At 51.1% G+C, this 16,962-nt stretch overlaps 1 protein-coding gene across 1 annotated transcript; it reads right to left on the bottom strand.

Annotated features, from left to right (window-relative positions):
* castor2 (cytosolic arginine sensor for mTORC1 subunit 2) lies at positions 1-12,334 on the bottom strand. The gene is made up of 9 exons (XM_030100176.1): positions 12,094-12,334; positions 8,028-8,098; positions 7,140-7,333; positions 4,000-4,132; positions 3,608-3,731; positions 2,867-2,977; positions 1,805-1,887; positions 1,341-1,435; positions 1-1,148 (listed from the first exon to the last, which is right to left on the bottom strand). The coding sequence occupies exons 1-9, from the start codon at positions 12,204-12,206 to the stop codon at positions 1,080-1,082; spliced, it is 993 nt and encodes a 330-aa protein (XP_029956036.1). The 5' UTR covers positions 12,207-12,334; the 3' UTR covers positions 1-1,079.
* Between the last annotated feature and the right edge of the window lie 4,628 nt (positions 12,335-16,962).

Raw genomic sequence — 16,962 nt, forward strand, 5'->3', positions numbered from 1 at the left:
CTCCAGCAGGGGGCAGTAGCAGCCTCCAGCAAGGGGCAGTAGCAGCCTCCAGTAGGGGCAGTAGCAGCCTCCAGTAGGGGCAGTAACAGCCTCCAGTAGGGGGCGGTAACAGCCTCCAGTAGGGGCAGTAACAGCCTCCAGCAGGGGGCAGTAACAGCCTCCAGCAGGGGGCGGTAACAGCCTCCAGTAGGGGGCGGTAACAGCCTCCAGTAGGGGGCAGTAGCAGCCTCCAGTAGGGGGCAGTAACAGCCTCCAGTAGGGGCAGTAACAGCCTCCAGTAGGGGCAGTAACAGCCTCCAGTAGGGGCAGTAACAGCCTCCAGTAGGGGGCAGTAACAGCCTCCAGTAGGGGGCGGTAGCAGCCTCTAGTAGGGGGCAGTTTGTGTTCTACCCCCTCCCTGCCTCCTGAACCAGCTCCTGGCACTTTGATAGAGTAGGGGTCAAGGTTATGGTTCAGGTTGGGTCAAGGGTCCGGGTCAGGGTTCGGTTTAGGGTCCAGGCCAGGGTTCGGTCTAGGGTCCGGGTCCGGGTCAGGGTTCGGTCTAGGGTCCGGGTCAGGGTTCGGTCTAGGGTCCGGGTCAGGGTTCAGTCTAGGGTCTGGGTCAGGGTTCAGTCTAGGGTCTGGGTCAGGGTTCAGTCTAGGGTCCAGGCCAGGGTTCGGTCTAGGGTCCGGGTCAGGGTTCGGTCTAGGGTCCAGGCCAGGGTTCGTTCTAGGGTCCGGGTCAGGGTTCAGTCTAGGGTCCAGGCCAGGGTTCGTTCTAGGGTCTGGGTCGGGGTTCAGTCTAGGGTCTGGGTCAGGGTTCGGTCTAGGGTCCGGTCTAGGGTCCAGGCCAGGGTTCGGTCTAGGGTCCGGGTCCGGGTCAGGGTTCGGTCTAGGGTCCAGGCCAGGGTTCGTTCTAGGGTCCGGGTCAGGGTTCAGTCTAGGGTCCAGGCCAGGGTTCGTTCTAGGGTCTGGGTCGGGGTTCAGTCTAGGGTCTGGGTCAGGGTTCGGTCTAGGGTCCGGTCTAGGGTCCGGGTCGGGTCCGGTCTAGGGTCCGGGTCGGGGTGGAAGCGGTGTGCTTGGTGTCCGGCGGGCCTCCCTCACGGCGCTGCCGCTGCGCTCTCCGGCCGCAGAGCCCCGATCACACTCTGGATGTTCTCCTCAGGAACCTGCAGGAACACATTCAGAAAGAAGCTCATCCGGCTCCTGGTCGGCACTCTGCTAGGACACGCCCACTCTACACACACCCCTCGCTAAGACACGCCCCCTCCTTTACAACAATAAGTTCTTCGTGTCTTCGTGTTTTTCTGTTTTTGTTTGGGGTCAAAGTTCACCTGCGGGGCTGCTGAGGGCTTTCTTACCAGAGCGTGGTCGAACTTGAAGGTACTAATGTAGTAAGCGGGAATGTCGGCCGTGGCCAGAGGTTCGGCGATCTGGGCCACGATGCCACACTCATCTGCAACCACAAACACAACGCGTTGCTCTCAGTAATCTGATTACCTTGAAGGCGGGGTCACCGCGGGGGTGATGTGAGGAGGTTCAGCCCAACAATCCCCCTCTAATGAGTAAATCTGTTCAAAATGGAAACAATTACTGGAGGCTGTTTCATCTCCTTACCAGAACTGCGGGTGTGAAGAAAACAATGAGGATTACTGTACCGCTGCGCTGACTGACTACCTCCGAAGGGACAGGGCGTCCGCTCGGGAATCAGCCCGTCCTCTTCGGCTTTGTGAACATCTGGATAAGTTCTAACACGTAGAAACAGCTTGAGGAGGTCCCTCCGGAACCTGTCTGTGGGCAAACTAAACCAAACCAAACCACTGACCGAATCCTAAAGGCTGCCCGCCGATTCGGACCATCTTCCACAGCTCCCCGGACGCACTGGTGAACAGGACGTTGTTGGGAAACCTGGGAGAGGAAACAGAGCCAAGAACAGGTGAGTACAGGTATGGATTACCACAAACAGAGGCGTACAGACAGTTACTCTCTGGTATGATCATCAGCGGCAGAGAGCGAACACTGCTAGCCCTGACAACAACGGCAGTTATTTCTTTCTCCATAATTTAAAGGTCATTCTCAAATGTGCTTTTGAAACTTCATCCAGAAAACGATGGTTATATTTAGTAGAACTCAAATGTCCTATGTCCATGAAGGCATCGCGGCTCCTCTGCGGTGGCAGCTGCAGTCTCATTGGCTGCCTTGGAGCCAAGCTGGACGCTGCCATTGGGTTGTGTAAAGCTGAGTGACTCCCGTCCCGTCACCATGACGCACATATTCCAAGATGGCCGCCCGAGGCCAGCGTTGGACTCCAGTTGAGATTATTTAACTGAGGAGAAATTGATCTGATGAAAAGAGAGGAGCTGGAGCATCAAAGCTGATCGAGATGGAGAAGAAAGAAGCAGGAAGTAGAGTTTGTTTACTTCCTGTAGACATAAATACATCACTTCCTCCTCCTGTCCAATCAGAGCCCGGCACAACCCCGAGGTCTGGAGAGGAAGTAAATAAAGGCGATTAAATGTTTTCACTGTAAACCTGGATCCAGAGCGAGTGGAGACAGGAAGGAGGACGAGGAGGACACTTCCACTCCGAATGAAACCCAGCATGAAAACAAGTGAAGACGCCACTGACCTGCGCCCAGGCTGCTGGTGTGTGTGTGTGTGTGTGTGTGTGTGTGTGTGTGTGTGTGTGTGTGTGTGTGTGTGTGTGTGTTCAGCAGATGAAGCCCACCGTGGCTTCAGGACATGCTGTTCGTCCTCCCACTCGGCCGTCGCTTAGCAACAAAGAGCCGCCATAAATCTGCTCCGTCACATAAACAGAACGTCCCTCCAGGTCCACCCCCACCCCCCCCCCGACCCCGCCCACCCCCACCCCCCACCCCCACCCCCACCTCCGGGTCGTCTGCTCGTCCATGACCAGGGAGATGTAGCCCTCGATCAGGGAGAAGGAGAAGAAGCGGATGTGGCTCGAATCCTCGCCGCTCGCTCCCGAGTCTTTAGACCTGCAGACCAAGACGGAGGAGAAGAAGAAGAGTTGGAGGAAGAGGAGGAAGAGGAGGAAGTAGTTCACTCTTCATCTGGTCACAAATCACTCTGAAATCAGAACGTGAGCATGTTGAAATGCTTGTAATATTTTAGCTTCTTTTGAAAGCTTTCAGTTAAAACATTGTTTTAGCGTTTTCATTTCGGAAAAGTTTCCCGTTTACACAGCAACACTTTGACAATCATGTAGTTTCCACGTTGGGCCAGCAGCTGGCGCTGTTGTTATGAAGCCACAACACACGCTGCAGAGAACAATACAGGCGAAAACCACTCTTTTTGAAACAGGCTCAGGATCCTGGTCCTGGTCCTGGTCCTGGTCCTGGTCCTGGTCCTAGTCCTGGTCCTGATCCTGGTCAATGCTGCCCATGTTTTCTCTCTGTTAACGTTTACAGTGCCACCTTGTGGCCGGCTGTGGTAACTCCATCCATGATCTCGCTGTTGAGTGAACTGACCTCGTTTTCAGAGGCGCAGAACCAAAAGCAGAAAGCTTTGCTGTTGCCGTGGAAACAGGGTGTGAATGTGACACTGTTCAGACCCCCCGACCCCCCAAACCCCCCTGACCCCCCGAGCCCCCATCCTGATGGACTCACCCTCCGGAGTAGAACATGACGTCCATGAGCAGCGTGGCGACGGACGGCAGCGTGTCGGGGTCCAGGCTGGTCACACAGAACATGTTGCTGGGACTGGACAGCGGGTGGATGATGGGACGAGGCACTGAGGGGGACAGAAGACCCGGAGTCAGGAACCCAGGACCCGGGTCAGGAACCCAGGACCCGGAGTCAGGAACCCAGGACCCGGAGTCTGGAACCCAGGACCCGGAGTCTGGAACCCAGGACCCGGGTCAGGAACCCAGGACCCGGAGTCTGGAACCCAGGACCCGGAGTCTGGAACCCAGGACCCGGAGTCTGGAACCCAGGACCCGGAGTCTGGAACCCAGGACCCGGCCGTAGACCGGGCCAGTCTGCCGGTCTGGGGCTCGTACCCAGTTTGGGTTTGACCAGGCCGTTGGACACGCCCAGGTGGGGGGCGGCGACCGTCTCTCCGTTGACGACTCGCAGCAGGGTGAACTCGGAAGACAGCGTGTGCATCACCAGCGGCAGGTCTCGCTCTCGAACCTGAGGACAGGAGACAGAAGTGGGTCCGGTCAGGACCAGAGGACCACGGACGGCGGAGAGCTTCAGGTCCAGGTCTGAGCCTGGAGTAGCCTTGTAAACCAGACCCGCCCACTCCTCATCCACATTTGGATTTGGATTTGGGCTCAGTCTGGATAGGAGCCCATTACAAACTTCCTGCAGGGGGCGTCGGTTACTCCTTTGACTGACAGGTACTTCAGCCAATCAGCGCTTCAAAACAAATACGTCATCAAAATGCGTTAGCTTCTCTAAGGATTAGCATCAGCTCATTAGCTCTAGCTTCTCTACACGCAAAGACACGTGAAAACGTCTTTTCCTGTCAGACCCTCACCAGGCCAGACTCTGGCTCTTGCTTGATTGTTGTAATTCTTGGTATTTTGGCTGAAACTTTACTGACTGCAGCTTTCAGACGATGGTTAAAGTTAAAGTCGTCATCTCCGCTACGCGCAGTGATGGTGTCACTTCCGGTTTAGCCACCGGAATTTACCCAAAAAGAAAAAATTGAAAACAAAAAGCGGCAACGCTGATTGGCTCGGCCGTTTCAGGACAGAGTGAAATCCCCTCTATGGGCTCCGACCAGACTGAGACCAGCTCCAAAATCCAAATGCGGATGAGGAGTGGGCGGGGCTGGTTTACGAGGCAAAGCCTGGAGGGTCCGGGAGGAAAACACTCCGAGGACAACCTTTAACCGGCCCGGAAAGAAAAGACGCAAGGCTGTGCTTGGAGGTGTCCTGGTTCAACTCCCACTGCCAGCAGGAAGAACCCTGGAGGGGATCAGGAGATCAGGGTTCCTGCTCCTATAAAACAGGGCTCACAATCCAACAGCGCTACATGCTACATGCTAAAGTGTGTCAAGGCTCACACACCAGCTATGCTACATGCTAAGTGTCAAAGTGTCACTGATACACTCATTGACAGAGAGCGACAGTGCAGCTGGGCGGAGCTGGTGTAGTGTTGAAGCTGGTGTAGTGTTGGAGGAGGTGTAGTGTTGAAGCTGGTGTAGTGTTGGAGGAGGTGTAGTGTTGAAGCTGGTGTAGTGTTGGAGCTGGTGTAGTGTTGGAGCTGGTGTAGTGTTGAAGCTGGTGTAGTGTTGGAGCTGGTGTAGTGTTGGAGGAGGTGTAGTGTTGGAGCTGGTGTAGTGTTGAAGCTGGTGTAGTGTTGGAGCTGGTGTAGTGTTGGAGCTGGTGTAGTGTTGGAGCTGGTGTAGTGTTGAAGCTGGTGTAGTGTTGGAGCTGGTGTAGTGTTGGAGCTGGTGTAGTGTTGAAGCTGGTGTAGTGTTGGAGCTGGTGTAGTGTTGGAGGAGGTGTAGTGTTGAAGCTGGTGTAGTGTTGGAGCTGGTGTAGTGTTGGAGGAGGTGTAGTGTTGAAGCTGGTGTAGTGTTGGAGGAGGTGTAGTGTTGAAGCTGGTGTAGTGTTGGAGGAGGTGTAGCGTTGGAGCTGGTGTAGTGTTGGAGGAGGTGTAGTGTTGGAGCTGGTGTAGTGTTGGAGGAGGTGTAGTGTTGAAGCTGGTGTAGTGTTGGAGGAGGTGTAGTGTTGGAGCTGGTGTAGTGTTGGAGGAGGTGTAGTGTTGAAGCTGGTGTAGTGTTGGAGCTGGTGTAGTGTTGGAGGAGGTGTAGTGTTGAAGCTGGTGTAGTGTTGGAGCTGGTGTAGTGTTGGAGGAGGTGTAGTGTTGAAGCTGGTGTAGTGTTGGATAGGGCTGAACGATATGGGCAAAATTTCATATCTCGATATCCATGCCAGATATCTCGATATCGATACGATATATTACAATGGATTCAGTAAAAGTTAAGCGTTTTTCAGAAAAATAAAAGCATCACAATACAAAAGGATGTAAAAAAAAAAAAAATGCAGTTTTATTTATGAGAACTCACTGCCACTACCACCAAACTCTTTGTGCAGATTCTGCAACCATCCTCTGCCATCAGCTGTCAACCAGTAAACGAGGTTTGTGGTTGGCTGGCCTTACCTGTGCATGGGCGAGCTGACACGTAGGGCAAGCAGGGGTAATCTTGATATCGTTGATTTTGAGAAACTAACGTCCTGAATGTTCATATCGCGATATCGATATGATAACGATATATCGTTCAGCCCTAGTGTTGGAGGAGGTGTAGTGTTGAAGCTGGTGTAGTGTTGGAGCAGAGGTGGCTGGAGGCTTGCTAGCTACATTATTTTCAAAATTTTTGCCCTTTCCATGTCTGTGATGTGAAACTTTGAGGAACGTGAAACTACAGTCCCATGGAACCAGAGGACAGAGGGACCGGGGGACGGAGGGACCGGGGGACGGAGGGACTGGAGGATGGAGGGACCGGGGGACGGAGGGACTGGAGGACAGAGGGACCGGGGGACGGAGGGACCGGGGGACGGAGGGACTGGAGGATGGAGGGACCGGGGGACCGGGCCGTGCTGCTGAGTGTGAGTGTAGTGTGAGACCCAGCAGCAGCAGCAGCGTCCAGACAGGAAGCAGAGTGATACCTTGGGTTCCAGCAGGCGGCTGATCCCCTTTATGTAACAGATTATTCTGTTTTCACCCGTTTCATAAACATGCTGCAGCTTTTCCACCAAAGCAAGGCAATAAGACGAGTGTCCCCGCGGCCGAGACGCTGCAGACAGAGGGAGGACTCCTTCCTCAATCAAAGGAAGTGGGGGGGCCGTGGGGGGTTGGGGGGCACTATATCCAGGGTTATTGCTTCTCCTGTCGGCCGCTGTGGCTGAAACAACTCCGCTGCCAGCGGTTGCATAACAGACAAATGATATAATGAAGGGAGCAGGGAGGCCACTCAGCTGCTGGCTCTGGACTCAGGCCACAGTTTCAGGGTCTCTGATCCACCTTCTGCTAGATTTCATTACAAAGAGGATTAAAACGGCCCGCCTAATGAGAGCCGAGAGCGACCAGGACGTCTACTACTCACTGAAGACACGGGCGACTCAGCGAAAACACAGAGCATCTTCCTCCTAACGCCCGCAGCCCAGAGCTGTCCGGCAGCGCTCACCAGGATGAAGTCGGTCTGATATGTGGACAGCATGAAGACGGAGATGTTGTGGTCGGCCAGCGGCGCGATGACGGACTTGGCGATCTTGGTGACTCCGATGGGCTGAGAGCTGGAGGCGCTGCCGCCGCCCGACACCACGTTGAGCGCCAGCCAGGTGGCGTCGGCCACGCTGATGTGCTCCGACTGGGGCAGCTCTGCGGCACACACACACACACACACACACACACACACACACACACACACACACACACACCACACACACACACACACACACACACACACACACACACACACACACACACCTGGAGTTATGGGTAATGCTAAAAACAAAACATCTTCGAAAACAGTTTCCAGCTGCATGACTGTAATTTATTATTATTGTCATTTTTCAGAAAAGAATGTTGCACCAGTCTCTCCCTCTATTCCAAACCGGCGGAAAAGAAACCGAAAAGCTAATTCTGGCACATTTTCCAAACTCAGTTTAGAGACGACAGAGGGAAGCCTGGCTCGCTCCAGTGAGTCAGGACGCTGTACTTCCTGGTTTCTGCCTTTTGATGAGCGGTGAGAGGAAGTGGATGAGTCCGCGGTGGAAACAGGCAGCTGTCCATCAGCTGCTGCCGTTTCAGGATCATCAGTGTGAAGGATGTTGAGCCGGCGGCCGCCCGGAGCGCCGCGCCGCGCTGCGCCGGGCGGCCGCCGGCGGGACCAGAGGCCTGCGGCCGTTACGCAACGGACGGCCCGGAGTCTCCACGGCGACCGAGGAGGGTCGGCCTGGGGAACGGCGCGTAACCACACAAACACACGGCGACGCGAGACCACAGAGCGCCCCGGGGTTACGCAACCTGGTTACCACGGCGACCACACACGTCGGCACACGGAGGAGCCCACCTTTGAAGCCCTCCTCGTCCACGATGATGGTGTAGTCCTCCGGAGTCTCCGTCAGGCTGAAGAACTTACACCTGAAGAAGAGGAGGAGGGGGAGGAGGAGGAGGGGGAGGGAGGAAGAGGAGGTAGAGGAGGAGGAGGAGGAGGAGGAGGGGGAGGGAGGAAGAGGAGGTAGAGGAGGAGGAGGGAGGAGGAGGAGGAGGGAGGAAGAGGAGGAGGAGGGATCAGCTCAGTTCACACACCATCACAGTTGGGAGAGAAAACATCTGACATTCAACGTCTCCCGCTGCAGTGTGTCAGTGCACACACACACACACACACACACACACACACACACACACACACACTGTGAACAGCACCTCTGTGATAATCACATTCCTAACAGGCCGTCCGCTGAGCGCTGCCCTCCATATTTGTCTGGAAGGTGTGAAGCAGCAGAGGAGGACTGAACGGTCCTGGGTCCGGGTCCGGGTCCAGGTCCGGGTCTGAGAGGAACCGCGCCCCATCGTTATTCTGACGTGAACTGAACCAGACGGAGGACTTTCTGAAGCAGGTCCTCTCTCCGGGTCCTCCTCTCTCAGTAACGTGGAGGTTCAGTCCTCAGAAAGGCTCCACCTTCACTCAGAAACGTTCTGGAAACGAGGGATGTTTCCACGGCGACGGCACAAACACTGACAACGAGCGAGCTAGCACGTCGGGCCACTGGTTGGCACAGGGAGAGAGAGTCAGTGCGCTTAAGACAGACGCAGTTTTAGAAAGACAGTTCTGGACCAGCGGTTTTAGACTAGTTTACACAGGTTTCAGACGAGTTACAGTTATTAACTAGTTATCAGACTAGTCTCTGACAGGTTTCAAACTAGTTTCAGACCAGTTCTAGAACAGTGTTGAACTAGTTTCACACTGGTGTTGAGCTGGTTTCAGACCAGTGTTGAACTAGTTTCAGACTTGTGTTGAGCTGGTTTCAGACTGGTGTTGAGCTGGTTTCAGACTGGTGTTGAACTGGTTTCAGACTGGTGTTGAGCTGGTTTCAGACCAGTGTTGAGCTGGTTTCAGACCAGTGTTGAGCTGGTTTCAGACTGGTGTTGAACTGGTTTCAGACTGGTGTTGAACTGGTTTCAGACTGGTGTTGAGCTGGTTTCAGACCAGTGTTGAGCTGGTTTCAGACTGGTGTTGAACTGGTTTCAGACTGGTGTTGAACTGGTTTCAGACTGGTGTTGAGCTGGTTTCAGACCAGTGTTGAGCTGGTTTCAGACCAGTGTTGAGCTGGTTTCAGACTGGTGTTGAGCTGGTTTCAGACTGGTGTTGAACTGGTTTCAGACTGGTGTTGAACTGGTTTCAGACTGGTGTTGAGCTGGTTTCAGACTGGTGTTGAGCTGGTTTCAGACTAGTGTTGAGCTGGTTTCAGACTGGTGTTGAACTGGTTTCAGACCAGTGTTGAACTAGTTTCAGACTGGTGTTGAACTAGTTTCAGACCAGTGTTGAACTAGTTTCAGACTGGTGTTGAATTGGTTTCAGACTGGTGTTGAGCTGGTTTCAGACTGGTGTTGAGCTGGTTTCAGACCAGTGTTGAGCTGGTTTCAGACTGGTGTTGAACTGGTTTCAGACCAGTGTTGAACTAGTTTCAGACTGGTGTTGAATTGGTTTCAGACTGGTGTTGAGCTGGTTTCAGACTGGTGTTGAGCTGGTTTCAGACCAGTGTTGAGCTGGTTTCAGACCAGTGTTGAACTAGTTTCAGACCAGTGTTGAGCTGGTTTCAGACCAGTGTTGAACTAGTTTCAGACTTGTGTTGGGCTGGTTTCAGACTGGTGTTGAGCTGGTTTCAGACCGGTGTTGGGCTGGTTTCAGACTGTTGTTGAGCTGGTTTCAGACTGGTGTTGAGCTGGTTTCAGACCAGTGTTGAGCTGGTTTCAGACCAGTGTTGAGCTGGTTTCAGACCGGTGTTGAGCTGGTTTCAGACCGGTGTTGAGCTTGTTTCAGACTGGTGTTGAGCTGGTTTCAGACCAGTGTTGAGCTGGTTTCAGACCAGTGTTGAACTGGTTTCAGACCGGTGTTGGGCTGGTTTCAGACTGTTGTTGAGCTGGTTTCAGACTGGTGTTGAGATGGTTTCAGACTGTTGTTGAGCTGGTTTCAGACTGGTGTTGAGATGGTTTCAGACTGGTGTTGAGATGGTTTCAGACTGGTGTTCAGCTGGTTTCAGACTGGTGTTGAGCTGGTTTCAGACCGGTGTTGGGCTGGTTTCAGACTGTTGTTGAGCTGGTTTCAGACTGGTGTTCAGCTGGTTTCAGACTAGGGTTGAGCTGGTTTCAGACTGGTGTTGAGCTGGTTTCAGACTGGTGTTGAGCTGGTTTCAGACTGTTGTTGAGCTGGTTTCAGACTGGTGTTGAGCTGGTTTCAGACTGGTGTTGAGCTGGTTTCAGACTGGTGTTCAGCTGGTTTCAGACTAGGGTGGAGCTGGTTTCAGGACTGGTGTTGAGCTGGTTTCAGACTGGTGTTGAGCTGGTTTCAGACTGGTGTTGAACTGGTTTCAGACCAGTGTTGAGCTGGTTTCAGACCGGTTACAGACCAGTCTGTCTTGTTTTTTTCCACTGTTTGTGCAGCTCGGCCAATCCGGCGCTGCCTCTGGAGCAGGACTGTTTGCACAGGAACCTGACAGCGTCTGCAGTTTGACTCCACCTGTAACCTTTGATTCTTGATGTGTTCAGGAGTAAATCGGACTTCATGCGTCAATAAAGTCAACAGCTCATTTTGGCTTTTCAACATTTCAAACCTGTTCTATTCTACTTTAGTGAACAAGGTGAACGGGTGCTTTGTACCTGGTGTCTGTATTTTCCTGAGTGCTTTGACTCAATCTGCATCCTGACTGTAAACGGCGGCGGCATACGTTCACCTCAGCTGGCTCTGACCGCCAGCAGCGTTATGTAACGGCCACATGCCGCGCTCGAACTGTGTTTCTTTAAAAGCGCTGCTTGAAGCAGGGATGAACTTTTCCACCGCTGTTCGTCTTTCGGCTCGAGGCGGGCTGAGAGGTTTTATTAATCTTCGCGGTCTTGTGTGTCTCTCTGGATAAACAGGACGGGGTCAGGACCTGGGCCAGAGGGGTTTTCAGATCCCAGGTCCAAACCTGGTCCAGGAGGATGAGACTCAGCGGACACCCCAGCTCAGGTTCAGGCACCAAGACGCACAACAGGGTCAGTTTGAGACTAGTTTTCAACAGGTTACCACTACTTTCAGACTTGGTTCTGGACTTGATTTCAGCGTCTGACTGGACGAGACGTAGACAGGTTAATGACCAGTTCTGGACCTTGGTTCTGGACTAGAGTTAAACCCGTGATGAACTAGTTAGACAGGTTACAGGACTAGTTAAGGATATGGCGTTGGATTCAATTTAAACTGGTTGTGAACTAGAGTTAGGGGCACGATGGGTTCGGGTTCGGGTTCAGGTAGGTCTGTCCACGTGACAGCCTGGACCAATCACAGTTACATCTGGTTTCATACACACAATGTAACACAGTAACACACACACACACACACACACACACACACACACACACACACACACACACCGTGTAACACACTCACAGTAACACACATACAGTGCAATATAGATACACAGTAACACATGTACAGTAAAATAGTCACACACAATAACACCCTCTCTCTCTCTCTCTCACACACACACACACACACACACACACACACACACACACACACACACACATACACACACACCTACACAGTGACAGACAGAGTAACAAACAGAATAACAGGCACAGTAACACACACGAAGACAGTAACACACGCATAGTAACATGTACACGCACAAACACACAGTAACACAGATACACACACACATTAATACAGTAACACACACACACACACACACACACACAAGCAGCTGCAGTTTGAAACCCCCCCTGGTCCTGGTCCTGGTTCAGGCTAGTTCCCCCTGGTCCTTGGCCCTGGTTCTCTCTGGTTCACTCCTGGTCCCTGGTTCTAGCTACCCCCCCCCCCCCCCCCTCCGTCCCCCGGTCCCCCGGTCCCCGGTTCCCCCGGGTCCCCGGTCCTGTACCTGGTCCTGGAGGCCAGGAAGGCCAGCTTGATGAGTCCGTGCGTGCAGACCTGGATCCCCTCCTTCTCGATGCTCGCCACTTTCAGGCTGTGCTCTAAAATGTGCAGCTCCATCTCCCCGGAGCGACGACACGCTTCAGAGCAGCGGCATGGCCAAACGCGCGCACACGGACACGCGCGGCCGGCCGAACGCGACTCCAACAGCAAGAAACAGCAGGAAGAAAGAAAGAAAGAAAGCAGAGGTTAAAAAACAAAAAACAAAAAACCTGCTGCTGTCAGACAGGCAGAACACTTCCGGTGGCACCGCTTCACAATAAGAGCTCAGCGCCGCTCTGTTTTCTTTCTACACTTTATTTTTTTTTATCTTTGAAATATACGATATTGCCAGAAAGCCATTTACTTTGTGTTGTATTGATTTTTAAATAATATCAATTCGCAAAAAATATTTTCAAAAAATCTCACTGACAACCAACCAACAAGTGAGGTGAGAACGTGAACTATTTTTGCAGTCACACACACACACACACACACACACAGAGAGAGAGAGAGAGAGAGAGAGAGAGAGAGAGAGAGAGAGAGAGAGAGAGAGAGAGAGAGAGAGAGAGAGAGAGAGAGAGAGAGAGAGAGGGAGAATAATAAGTGTGCTTGTTACTGATTCATTATTTTTCACCTTTTTTTTGGTACTGCTACCTTGAAACAGGCTGAAAATCCACTGGTAGCATAGCTAACTAAACAAATCAAAAATTAAAAAAAAAAGGAACAATATGGTAGAACGAGCATTTAATACAATATATTGACCAATGTGTGAAAGAAAAACACAAAAATGTCCCGCTTCTAATACTAGTGCTTGTATTTTGAAGATGCCACAGAGATGGAGCCCGGCTTCCTGTCCTCGTGCAGCAGCTTTTTGGGCTGAAGAAGGCTCGCCGGCCCCATGTTGCTTCTCTGTCTAGAACAGTCACCAGCTGGTCCTCGTGTTGACTCTGTAGTCCTGTGGGTTCTGTGGTTCTCTTGTTGGCTCTCTGGTTCTCTGGTCCTCGTGTTGGTTCTCCAGTCCTCATGCTGGCTCACTCTCTGGAACAGCTGATCAGAGTGACACAAACAATCTGCCATTCAGACGGAGGGGGCGGGACTGCAGTGGCCCTAGGCATCATGGGAGTTGTAGTTATTTGTAAACAGGACTCCTACAAACACATTCAAACGTTTCGGTCAGCTTTAACAACAACATGAACAGCAATAATAATAATAATAATAATTTATTACTGTTATTATTGTTTTATTTTATTTTCATTCGTTCATTAATGAATGAATGAATATTTTATTTTATTTTATTTTTTAACGAGAATGCACTTTTGTTTCACAGTTCTGAAGATTCACTCTTTTCAGGGAGTGGATAAGGTCCTGGATGGAAGGATGGATGATGGAAGCATGAATGGATGATGAATGCAATTAATGGATGGATGGATGGATGGATGGATGGATGGCTGAAGAATGCATGATGGATGGATGGATGGGTGATGGATGGATGATGGGTGGATGGCTGATAAATGGATGAGGATGGATGGAAGGATGGATGGTTGATGAATGGATGATCGATGCATAGATGGATAGATGGATGATGGATGGATGGATGGATAGATAGATGGATGGATGGATGGATGGATAGATAGATGGATGGATGATGAATGCATGGATGGATGGATGGAGGGATGGATGGATGATGAATGCATGTATGGATGATGGATGGATGGAAGATGGATGAATGGATGATGGATGGATGGAAGATGGATGGATGAATGGCTGATGGATGGATGATGGATGATGGATGGATGGATGGATGGATGGATGGATGGATGATGGATGGATGGATGGATGATGGCTGATGGATGGATGATGGATGGATGGATGGATGATGGATGGATGATGGCTGATGGATGGATGATGGATGGATGAATGCATGATGGATGGATGGATGGATGATGGATGGATGGATGAATGGATGATGAATGGATGATGAATGCATGGATGGATGATGGATGGATGGATGGATGGATGGATGGATGGATGATGGATGGATGATGAATGATGGATGGTGGATGATGAATGGATGATGGCTGATGGATGGATGATGGATGGATGATGGATGGATGGATGGATGATGGATGATGGATGGATGGATGGATGGGTGGATGATGGATGGATGGAAGATGGATGGATGAATGGATGATGGCTGATGGATGGATGATGGATGGATGGATGGATGATGGCTGATGGATGGATGGATGATGGATGATGGATGGATGGATGGATGGGTGGATGATGGATGGATGGAAGATGGATGGATGAATGGATGGATGATGGATGGATGGATGATGGATGGATGGATGATGGATGGATGGATGGATGGATGGATGATGGCTGATGGATGGATGATGGCTGATGGATGTATGATGGCTGATGGATGGATGATGGCTGATGGATAGATGATGGATGGATGATGGCTGATGAATGGATGATGGCTGATGGATGGATGATGGCTGATGGATGGATGATGGTAGTGGCTGTGTGTTTTCCCGCGGTGTCCCAGTGGAAGCATGGGTGTGTTGCGGTTCTAGGGCAACACTCGCCGGTGCGTTCAAACGCAGCGAGGCAGACATGTTACAAGCATGGCGCACAACACACACATACACACACTTTCCCATACTGCTGGACGGCGTGTTTGCCGCGGGTCCTTCAGGAGTCTCGAGCTCCCAGTCGTGCTCAACATCGTCTGCAATGAAGCCAGCCGTTCTCAGACTCGCTGTCCGGACCGGACTGTCCATTTCTGGGTTTGCTGTGGGTTGAGGGGAGGGGGGTGGCGGTTGATCTGACGGCGGAAAACTGCAGCCTTGACTCCACCTCCATCCACGGACGATGTTCCTCCATGAGGAAGTGGAAGTCATCTCAGCCAATCTGTTTCCAGCTCATTCGCATTCACTTCCCATATATCTGAGAAATATAATCCCTCCCACTTCCTGTTTGCTCAGATCTTTCAAGCAGCAGGTAATGATGAATGATGTTAAACCTCACAATAACAAAGCTGTTCTTTATTAGCTTTACTCATGAAGGCATCAACATTGACATTTTGAAAGCTTGGACTCAACGAGCCTCTCCCTGTCCATCGCGCACTGAGATTTTTGGGCCAGAAGGCAAAGAAGAAAAAAGAAAAAAAGCCTTCCAGTAAGTTTAAATCCCTTCCTGTAATTCTGCAGCCCCAGGTGCAGCCAGTCTGCACTGCTTTAATCCTGCTTTAATTAGAAATGCAGCATCCTGAACTTTACCGAAATTCAGTCGTCTTGGAAGAAACCTCAGCGGTTCTCACACTGACGGATACTTCAAGGGCAGTGGTTCGTTATCTTCCCACCGTCCCAGTCCTGACCTCCGGAGGAGAACTGCAGTCAAACATCATGTTGAAGGGCGAAGGCCAGGTTACTCGCTACGCTTCAAGTGAAAATCAATAGACAGACTTTATTTGTGAATGTTCTGAAAAAGAGTTTCTCTCTGAGTTTGTATGAAAAAATGGAATGGAAAACCAGCGTGAATAGAATCAACAGAAAACAATGAATACATATAAAATATGGGAATGAGCTAACACAGACACACTGGATGGTTATTACAGTGACTGTCAACTCTAAAACTACCAAGACCAGGACTCTGACTGGAACCAGGACCAGGATCTGGACCAGAAGCAGATTTACTAAAGGTTTTGACCTGAATTGAGTCCTCAGTTTGTCAACAATTTCTTCCTGAAGTGGAAAATTAGAGCAAATCAAATGGAAGCAATGTTTCCAAATTTGCATAAAAATAAACAGATGAACATTATATGGAATAATGACAAGAACAACAATAAAGTACTGAGAAGATACAGGAAAGCACCCATTTCTTTATTAGGCTCATTGACATATTTCTTTGTGTTGTCCTGAGATGATTAGTGTGGAGCAGACATAATTTAAAGGGTTAATCCCTGTTCCTCCAGTTCTAATCTCATCTGGAGAAGCTGCAGTGTTAACTGCCTGGAGGTGAGGGTTTCCAGCGCTACAGTAGTTCCAGCCAAGGCACTAATTGCAATGACAATTAGTTGTGCGAGAACACAACACTGTATTAATGAATCAAGGCGAGCCGGGGTGGTTGCGGTAGGGGGATGGTGGGGGGTAGTCCTCGTGAACCATCCCCCCCCCCCACTCCTCATCCACATTTGGGAGTTAAGCTCAGTCTGGATAGAAAACTTCCTGCAGGGGGCGTCGGTTACTCCTTTGACTGGACAGGTACTTCAGCCAATCAGCGCTTCAAAACAAATACATCATCAAAATGCGTTAGCTTGGCTAAGGGTTAGCATCAGCTCATTAGCTCTAGCTTCTCTACATGCAAAGACACGCGAAAACGTCTTTTCCTGTAAGAACCTCGCCAGGCCAGACTCTTGCTTGATTATTGTAATTCTTGGTATTTTGGGCTGTAAACTTTACTGACTGCAGCTTTCAGACGATGGTTAAAGTTAAAGGTGCATTAAGGAGTTTGCACGTTTTATGCGAAACAGTGGCCCCTGCAGGCCTTGGGCGTAATGCAGCTTAGTGAAAAACTCGTCCCTGTGGCTCGCGTGCACGGAAGAGGGGGACTCCGTCTTCGCTCGTTTAGAAGCGCTCAAGTAAGATTTAAGTTTCTTCTCCTGGTGGAGTCTGTGTGGAGCTGCAGTGCTAGAAGCCAGTCTGTTCTGACTTTCTGGAAGATCCTGCTCAGTTTGTTGCTCACTAAGCATCTGGCGGAGTAATGGCGGACAAAATGAAACCTAACGAGCCGGAGTGTGCATTACGTCATTCCTTTCAAATTCTCCCCC

The sequence above is a fragment of the Salarias fasciatus genome, chromosome 10 (assembly GCF_902148845.1).
Source record: "Salarias fasciatus chromosome 10, fSalaFa1.1, whole genome shotgun sequence".
Lineage (NCBI taxonomy): Eukaryota > Metazoa > Chordata > Actinopteri > Blenniiformes > Blenniidae > Salarias > Salarias fasciatus.

Bases quoted from the DNA above. Each gene is read 5' to 3' on its own strand.
- castor2 (XM_030100176.1), bottom strand. From the start codon at position 12,206: ATGGAGCTGCACATTTTAGAGCACAGCCTGAAAGTGGCGAGCATCGAG. The intron at 3,732-3,999 runs GTACGAGCCCCA...TGTCCCCCTCAG, and splicing joins CCTGGTCAAACCCAAACTGG to TGCCTCGTCCCATCATCCAC. The intron at 2,978-3,607 runs GTGAGTCCATCA...CTTGGTCTGCAG, and splicing joins GTCATGTTCTACTCCGGAGG to GTCTAAAGACTCGGGAGCGA.